The sequence below is a fragment of the Atta cephalotes genome (genome assembly GCF_000143395.1).
Source record: "Atta cephalotes unplaced genomic scaffold scaffold00054, whole genome shotgun sequence".
Classification (NCBI taxonomy): domain Eukaryota; kingdom Metazoa; phylum Arthropoda; class Insecta; order Hymenoptera; family Formicidae; genus Atta; species Atta cephalotes.
Genome location: NW_012130118.1, coordinates 1,296,922 through 1,306,654, shown reverse-complemented (window position 1 = coordinate 1,306,654; position 9,733 = coordinate 1,296,922). Strand labels below are relative to the sequence as shown.

The following is a 9,733-nucleotide window of genomic DNA, read 5'->3' as shown; positions in this document are numbered from 1 at the left end:
GAGAGAGAGAGAGAGAAAGACGGAGGAATCTTCCTTATAGACAATAAGGATGACAGAACTGGTATACCAGTCTCTGGCTACGCTCCGTCTTCTTCATGATGCCCTTCTTGTAGTACTGTCGAATGCTGCGGCTGAGCTTGTCATAGTTCATCGCAGGCCGATTCTTTCGTTTACCCCAAAGTCGCGCGACGCGCACCGAGTCTTCGATCTTGAAGACCCCTTTGTTGCGATCCAACCAGCGTATGCAGGAGCCGTGAACGCCCGGACTCTGCAGCAGCTCCTTCAGGAACTGCCAGAGGTGAATATGGCTACCGCCGTTGCGCATCTTACCGCCTGCACCGCTGTTGTCATCGTTCCCGCTGCTCTGAGCGGAAGCGCAATCCTCATCCTCGTCTGCACGCAGAGAATCAAAGGAACGCAAGGAGTGAGGAATAAGAAGCGAAACTAATTGCGTTTTGTCAACTTGGCATCGTTGCGTTACATTTTATTCGCGCGTGAAACCAAGTAAAGAGCCGATATAATTACTATATAAGCTCTCTCATTATAAGTTCTTTAGACATAACAGGTATAGACTGCGCATTCCGCTGATCTTAACATCTGTAACATTCTTAACTCCGTTAGAAAGAATTGAACATATTAGCATCTTTTTTCAATTTAATACTTTAGAAAGAAAAAGAGAGAGAGAGAAAAAGAAAGAAAAAATATTTATTATGCCAAGACTGGGTTTTTTAAACCAAATAAATGGAAGCAAAAATAATATAAAGAACAAAAAAACTTGCAAAAGTTAAAGAAAATTAATTACATTGAAAAACAGAAGAAAGTAATGTATATATAATATAAATTCAAAGAATTTAGCGAAAATAAAATAAAATAAAAATAGAAGGAGCGAGAGAGAGACCGATATGTGATTCAAGGTATCTTACTCTTTCTAAACCAAAGTGACAACTCCATAGGAATGCGCAGTTTATTAGTATTATGTCTATGGAATCAAGCAAGAAAATAAGGCGTGTCCACTTAATTTTTTCGTTAAACGAGTTTACCATTCGATAAATAATGATCCGTTAAATGAGACAAGAAGCATATAATATACCGTCTGAGAAATCAATAGTGCAGGGAGATTCCTTGAGGCCAACTATTGTATTTCCAACTGTCGGGGTCACGGCGCTATTTGGAGACTGAACTACTCCCGTGGGACTCCAGGAAGCGGCTAGAGTGTTTCGTGGTGATTCCTCGACGGCGGCCTTCCAGATCTCCAACTGTGCGTGCAGCATGCTCCCACACTTCAATATAAACAATCATATCAGCATTATTAGCATAATTATTCATAACTTTGACGTTTTATAAAGCGGCATCTACAGCAATGTTTAAGGCGTAAAAGGAGTTTAAGCTGGTCGCTGGATTACAATTGGTTAATTTAAAATCTCATTGTAGACATCGCTTGATATATTAAATAGCACATCAATGCTCTCTATTTAAACAGATCAAACGCAATCTATTACATATTATATATAATATCAAAATTAGCTGATTATATTGAGAACCTAAACTTAACTTGCCTTCAAGATCATATATGAGGACAATTAAAGGTAATAAAAGTTGAGCACAGAAAAGAATAGACTCGTGAAAGAAGAAAAGAGAAAAAGAGAATCAGAAGAGCGCGTTAGGAGCGTTAGAATTCCAATGGAAGAATCGTTGTGCGCGCGAGAGAAGAGAAAGCGGCTCCGTTGAGAGAGACGCAACGCAACAGGCAAGACATTCGAGCGGTTGACCCACTTCTCGATCATTTCTGACGAGCCAATGGCGCGCACACCGGTAGGCACACGGTGAAGCCGATCCTGCTGATCTTGGAATGAGTGTTCAAGAAGCGGTTTGTACGCACGCACGCACGCACGCACGCACGCACGCACATTCATTTCGGACGCGCGGTTATTTTGCATCGCCGTTACATTCTCATAGCCTATCCTCATGATGCACAAATTAACATGCCAACATCCGGAGACGCAAGATACGAGATGCTCATTCGTAAGAGATTTCATCTCAAGCTGTTGGAGCAATATTTATAGCTATTATTACAAACCAACGATTCCAAATACGTAACAATTATTTGCAAGATTTAATTGTTGAAATTAGATCGCGTAGTGCTTATTAACGAAGCATTTCCTTCGATCTGCCAATGTAATCTGTGCGCAGCACATTCTTATGCCTCATTTAGCGGCGCAATCATACTTGGATACTTTGCAATGTTCCGAGAAACAAATATTCTCGCGTATCGATAATCGCTGCCATTAAGACGCGATGCCAAACCGCAAAGAATGCCATAATTATTTCCTCGAGGAATCGATAAGCGAACGTGGCATGACTCATCCGAGGCTTACACGTCAGCATTAAACGCCATTTATTAAATGCAATCCAATTTTCTGCTCTTTTCACTTTTTTCGATATTTTATCTTTTATTGTTCGATTTAAAAAAAATTTAAACTCAATAAAAACTGTTTTATACCTGAACGTTTTATCTTCAATGATTCTATTGCAGTATACTTGTAAAAGTTCGAGGAACCAAGCGATTAATTATAGACAACTTCATAAAGAAAGATATACGACTGAATATCTATGAATTTTAAATTCAATCGCGCTTCAATCGAGCTGTAAAATTAAATTGGCCGGGTAAACCTTTACGGACAATATAAAGTACGCGTGCGTAATATTTGTGAGTTGAACCATGAATGAAGTCCGCGAAAGAAACTCGACTGCACGTCGCGTCGCATCAACGGAGCACGAACAAACGAGGAAAGGACTTGGCGATGCTCTTCGCATCGCAGATAGAACGTGACCATAAGTCTGACCATGATTCCACGCTATGAGACCTACCGTGGTACTTCGCAACGCGATTATCCAATTACTAGACGCAAAGCGGAATCTATTATGCATGACTACTTCCCCGCTGCTCGTCATATACACAGCTACTCTATACTCGCTATTCGCTATTAATTTCCGTTAGACTTATGCCTGTAATTCTCTTCGAATAATGAGATGCGCATCGCATCGATCGACTCTAAGATTTACTTATTTATGCTTACGATTTAAAAACGTAACATAATTATTCGAAGTTTATACGGCGTTTATTATGTTTCATGCTCTTAACTGACTTTGATATTTCCTGTTTTCTTCAACAAATTCAGGAAGATGGAGAAGACGGAGAAAAAATTAATTCTTAGATAATGAAGCGAGAAAATGTATTTTGCTTCTCATCCTATTTTATTATAATCATTATATTAATAAAAAATCATCAACGAATGAACAGTAAAAACGAAAATGAACGGAAAAAAAGATCACACTTTTAGAAAAAGAACTAATTGGTTAAAATGACACTTTGTTTTATAATGCTACGTCAAACTTTTTTAGCTTTGTCTTAACTTTGTCAAGTTTAGGGTTAACTGCAGTCGACAGATAGGTATAATCAATATTGGCACGACCGGTTTTTAGCACGCTCGATGCCGTGGATATAAAACTTGTTACTTAATAAGCGACTTAATGCAGCTTGTATGCACAAGTATCAGAAAAGCCAACAGAAAGAAGCCGTCGTAATTTGTTATTTTCTCAATTCTTTTCGAATAATAATATATTCATAAAGATAATTTCATACTTTGATTCGTCAAATAATTACATCGAGATATGAACAACTGATCATTAATGGTACTTTGTAATCAAGTTACTTCATGTGTTAATCAAACTACGGTACTTGTAATCACATATTTTTAAGTCAGATATTATTTACAAGGTAGAAAATTGCATTTATAATGTAAATGTGCGCTAGACATGCATATTGTAATCAAAATTAATATTGTCACTATTGTATAGAATGTCCTGAGATTTGCGAATCAAAATATCTCTCAGTATAATCTTTATTATTTTACAAACTATTATTTACAATAAAAATTTATAACACTTGACTTTTTTTTTACTTAATTTTTTAAAAACTTTCTTATTATAGTAAGAAAGTTTATTTTGATTCGCGAATTTCGAGATATACTCTATTTAAGATTGCGACAAAGATATTTGTATACAAGATGTCCCGCAAAAGACCGTAATAATACAGGGAGATTTCTGATCATTTTGAGACAAAAATTCTAATATCATAATAATATCAAGGTTACAATAATTTTTTAATAAATATCAATAATTAGAAACGTCAATAATTTTATCTTCGCATATGTAATCTTTATATCGATATTAATAAGAGGAGATAATTAGCTTTCGCTTTTAGCACTTTACATTGTGCCACACTTAAATACACAAGTTTTAGACAGTATAACTTAAACGCTTATAATTCAAAAATTATTATAGCCTCGATATTTTTATATTAGATATTTTTGTCTTAATGATTTCAGGAAATCTACCCTTAAATCTACTTTTTGTTACAATCTTCATTCCCTATATAATAATATAAAATAGTATTTCATTCAAAACAAGACTGGGGGATATTTACGTAAAAATTTATATATTTATTTATTTTTATTTAAATTTCACGTTGATACTCATCAATGTCAATATCGTTAATATCAGATTATAATACACGAGTAAGTTTCAACTTGATAAAAAAGAAGAGGTAATAAAAGAAAAACACAATCTTGAACAATTTTAAGGACCTCTTTCTTGAAATCGTATCCCTGACACAAACGTGTAACTTTCACGCATGATTCTTGGGGAATTCCGATCCTGTTACGTTATGTCGAAATCTTGAACAACCACTAATTCAGTTAATTCTTCAGGTACAGATTATGCGGAAGGGACATAAACGCGCATCGATTACCAGGAAATTCACTTTCACCGGATCTTGGCAATGGATATTTCTCAAGTCCGACCCTGGTTTCTTCAACGATCGAACTTATAACGATCGCGAATTGTTACGATAATAAAGGATAAAGTTAAAATTACGCTCACTGATTGTGTGTGCGTGTAACTTTTTTGGATGTCAAATTTAAACTTAAATGCCATAATTTCACTGAAACATGAATTTACCGATTCACATCCATACGTCCTGTTATTATATTACGTTTTATTGTCACTGATAAGTATTGATATTTATAAAAAATTAATCTTAATGAAATATATATAAGTACAATAATTTAATTTTAAATATGTAATTACTTAAAACACTTTTACTTTTATTTTTTATGAAAATACTTTTACTATTGAAAGAAATCACGAACAAAATAGACGCAACATACGACAATTATCGCGATAAATATAAAATCTATTATAAATTTTCGTGACGCGACGAGAGATAAGTTCCATAAAAAATCCAATGATATCAATGAGGCAGATAAGAATACATTTTCGTATAAGATTGAGTCACTTTGTTATTGTTGCTAACACCATCAAGCATCTATATTACAATACAGAGAGAACGTCATGCAAAAAATCCTTACGTAAATTTAAGTGTTTTTTTTTCTTGGCTCAGACCTTTTTACATTAACGTAAAATAAAATCATTTCGAAAATCACGCGGTTGATTGATTCGTCGAAAGCACGTAAGTATGTACAATCCTCACGACGCGCGACGAGGTCGATCATCGCAGACGCAAGGCATTGCGTAACGGTACACGTCAAAGTTGTAAGTCGTGCATGCGCTTAACGTAGTGTACGAGAAAATAAAAGTCGGACACGATAAAATGTAAAAATAAAGAATAAAAATTTAAGGCGAAATTTTTTTGTAATATCTTGAGCAATTCTTTCTTGCTCGAAGATTAAAAGCGATGTCTAAATACAGATATCTACATAATTTACTTACATTTAAGTATATACTGTGTGCGAGAAGCTGTCGAGAAAATAGAAGTAAACAACGAAATTTTCCTCGTTTATATCAGAATTTTTTGAACAAACAGACTTGATTATTGCGCGTAAGATATTTAACGAAAAATGGAAAAATTGGAAAAAAGGTCACTTAGATAAAATATTTCCTACCAAGGAAAAATAATAAATAATAACAATATTTTTTAATAATAATATTTAAAAGTAAATAATAATAATAATATTTAATAATATTATATATTTAATAATATTTAAAAAGGAAAATCCTTTAATCATCTATATAATTCTTTAAACGTGTGATCTCTGTGTCTCATTGTCAGTTTCATTAAAAGGCTAAACCTAAAAGAAGGTATATTTGAGCTCACCTGAGGAGCTCTCTGGCAGAATTCTTCTTCTGTGAGGGAGGCCAGCATCGCGCCATCCACATTGAAGCTCTCCATAGGTACCGAAGGCAATTGCAATTGCCGCCTGGCCCACTGTACCCAAGCCGCCACATCCGCTGCACTCCAGCGTCTGGGCTCTGCAATTAAGTGTCGGAAATCTGACGTTACTTATTTTCACGGTCGCCAACCGAAAAAACGCAGTAATGAAAAATCAAAATCAACTTGAAGGACTGTAAACGAGATTTAAAACTATATGAATATTCGTGAAAAATCTTGAGGATACGAATGTTAACTCAGAAAAAGCAAACCACATTTTCGAATATTTCAGCAGCATTGCAGCAACGTTGTTGCAATATTGCTACAACGTTTAAAAACATTTCTTGCTTATTGAGAAAATATCGCACGGAAGTAATAGTTGCGCATATGAGCGTAGAAGGATATTAAAGATAAACAAATCTGTAAGGCAATGTAATTATATCGATGACGTGGATCTTCGTCACGGCACAGCACCATAATTTCGTAACTCCTCGTGAAAGCATGCCAACACGACATGCTTTGGTAATTTATTTCAACCGTGACTCATGGTTCACATTAACAGATGAACTAGTTGCATTTGCGAATATATATAACGACAACGACAACGACATCGTCGTAGTCGAAATTACTGCCTGCGGCAAGGTAACGAGAAGACCTAACGGAATGAGACTAGCTGATACTTAACCGAGAAAATCGAAGTGCGCGTCGGAATTTCTGATAGCTCGCTCGTAATCATGTCGTCTATATCATCGAATGGCATCATCGAAGTGAATATTTCCACAGTATATCTGATCACGAGGAGAGAGTTTATAGATGGAGAAATGAGATACTAACGAATCTCGGCATTGCATTACAACCATGGACACGTATATGAGTAAGTAAGTAGTTTAAGACTTACTGCTAAAGAAAGAGGTGCTTGACTCAATTTTAGTACTTTCATAATTTTAGTACTTTCTGAAATGATAATAAGACTTAAGCTACAATCTACAGTACGGTCGATGAAACATCATCGAAAATCACGAATACAGATTCTCGAGTTACATTGTCGAGATAATAATCTTAGCAAAAGATGTAATGATAAAACCTTATAAGAAACGCAAGAATAAATCTTACTTGATGATTACCATAAAGTTGATAATAATAATAATTAACGCGCACGTGATTACCATTGTCACGGCGACTATTATAGAAATGGTATGCTTATATAAGGACATACGCACTTACTCTCCATTATACTTACAATTAATCTTTAGCGAGATAATATCGATAATCGTATAAGATGTATGATTTTATATCATATCTTTTACCATTTCAGCTCTTTAATTTATTATCCATATATATAATTCATTCGGTATCTACGATTATAATAATACGTATGGATTTTATAATGATTACGCGTGAATACGTAAATTGTGGTTCAATAATTTGTGCTATCTCAATTAATTTGATTTGCATTATAAAAAAATTCAATTTCAGCATTCTTAAATAAATTTCAAAAGCTTCAATGAGAAAAGTTGCATGATAATCAAGCTATGCTCGTTTGCAAGACTCATCTTGCAGAAATATGAACCAGAAGAGAAGATTATTTTATAAAATTGTAATTAAACGGAGGCTTCATTTTAAAGGAGACTCACCTGGGTGAATACCGAGTGCCACGCAGGTGTTGTCAAAGTCCTTCTGTAGTTGTTGAATAGCCAGACTGAGGACGGGCTCGAGCTGTTCGCGGGCGAGGTCGCCGACACATTCGCCGGTCTCCATGTCTTCGACGAAACCAGTGCCAACGCCGCCGAGATCGACAGGTCTTAGATTGTACTTTCTCTGGAAGCTAGTATCCCTCAGCACTTCTCGCAGCAGCTGGTGATCACTCTTTTGGCCGTCCTTGAAGAGTTCTTCCTCCTTTCGCAAAGGATTCGTCAGTTCTTCTCGCGATCCTCGTTCCACCTTAAGCTGACTCGTCTTGGAAATTACCACAAGGTCCTTACGAAGGGCGGCGCCCTTGAAGAGAAGTTCGTGCAACGCTGAACTACCCTCAAATTCGCTCGAGGGACTAGGCGAAGATGAAGAGGAGGACAAAGAGGAAGATGGCGAACCGTTGTTGCTAGAAACGGATCGTGGTTCCTCCTTGAAAAGGATTTCTTTCAGCAATGGATGCCCCTGCACGCCAGTGTTCTCCTTCTTCGGTAGGAAGTCGGCGTCGAGACTGTTATAGATATCCTCCTCGCTTCGAGGCGGAGTACAGGGCACTGTGCAGTCGGTTGAGTCCTCACGGTAACCCAGACTCTCGGCTAAGAGTCTGTAATCATGCGAAAATGCGCGATCCATTACCGTTAAAAGATTGTAAACGAAGAAAATGACAGGACACGAGAAATAATGGCATCCAAGTATGGTCCTAAATGCGAGTGATCAGCGATTTTTAATCCCATGCGTGTCACGTATAATGATCATATATAACACATGTAAAAGCATTTTACATAGATACATAAAAAAAATTAAATTTTCCCTGACAGTAGAGACGAAATCTAACATCGGTGCGGGCATTTTATTCTACATTTTATCAAATCATTTGTATTGCAGGTTTTTTGTGCAGATATAATTCGAAATATTTGTATTTTATTTTTACTAAATCAGTATAGATATACAACGGCTTTAATATGCACTAATCACTATATAGTGCATCTGAAATTTTATGTCTTGATTTTGAACATACGTGATAGACATTTAAAAAAATATAGGCTAAAGTAAAAGCCCACTTTACAAAATAATTAATTAGTCGCGATGCGGTATCTACCTGGATTCTTGAAGAATTGCCAAAAGATCGAGGCTCTTCTCCCTCTTGATTGTTTGTTTGGCGGACGGTTCCGGGCTGGTGGGATAAAACTGGGCGCTTTGAGGGCTCCTGGGTACGTAATAGGGGCTCGTCGGATATCCCGGCGAGGAACCCTCATGCGAGTAGTTAGGTGATAAGGGCAACTCGCCGGTTGGATACGGTGGGCTCTGGTAGATCGTGGGCGATCCCGAACGTGGCGAGCGTGCCTCCTGCTTGATCTGTGAACTTTTCAAACAAGCCTGGCCGCCCGCGCCGGTCGGGCTGTAATCATCCGACAGGAGAGACAAATCGAACTGAAAAGTGCTGTAGTCGAATGACGGCGAGTAGCCGGCCGCGGTCGGCACTGTCTGCGGCATCTGAAAGAGAATCGAACATCACAGATACATATCGTCATTCAGCACGATTAGCTTGCAAAAAAAATGTAGAAAAGAGAAAGCAGGGCGCTAAGATGACCGCCCGCCGTCTGACGCGTGCGATGTGAGACACGGGCGTGTTTCTCACGTCTACGTCCATCGTGTCAAAGCCAGTCAAAGCATAGAGCATAGACTGTGCATGATTTGTGTATAAAATTGATCGATAGAGACGCGGGTCGAAAAAAAAAAATGGAACGCATTAATCATACACAACATTCACCCCAGATTATTAAATTATTCGATTACTTTCGCGAAGGTCGGAGC

The 9,733-nt window shown here is 37.0% G+C and overlaps 1 protein-coding gene across 1 annotated transcript; it reads right to left on the bottom strand.

The window, feature by feature from the left end:
* Window positions 1-34: 34 nt before the first annotated feature.
* On the bottom strand, window positions 35-9,412 carry LOC105623195 (DNA-binding protein D-ETS-4). The gene is made up of 5 exons (XM_012204594.1): window positions 9,018-9,412; window positions 7,864-8,522; window positions 6,176-6,330; window positions 1,091-1,280; window positions 35-393 (listed from the first exon to the last, which is right to left on the bottom strand). Exons 1-5 carry the CDS (start codon window positions 9,410-9,412, stop codon window positions 35-37), a joined length of 1,758 nt encoding a protein of 585 aa, XP_012059984.1.
* Between the last annotated feature and the right edge of the window lie 321 nt (window positions 9,413-9,733).

Coding starts and splice junctions, on each gene's coding strand:
- LOC105623195 (XM_012204594.1), bottom strand. CDS start 9,412: ATGCCGCAGACAGTGCCGACCGCGGCCGGCTACTCGCCGTCATTCGAC. Junction 8,523..9,017: donor GCAATTCTTCAAGAATCCAG/GTAGATACCGCA, acceptor GCATGATTACAG/ACTCTTAGCCGAGAGTCTGG. Junction 1,281..6,175: donor TCTGCCAGAGAGCTCCTCAG/GTGAGCTCAAAT, acceptor TTTATATTGAAG/TGTGGGAGCATGCTGCACGC.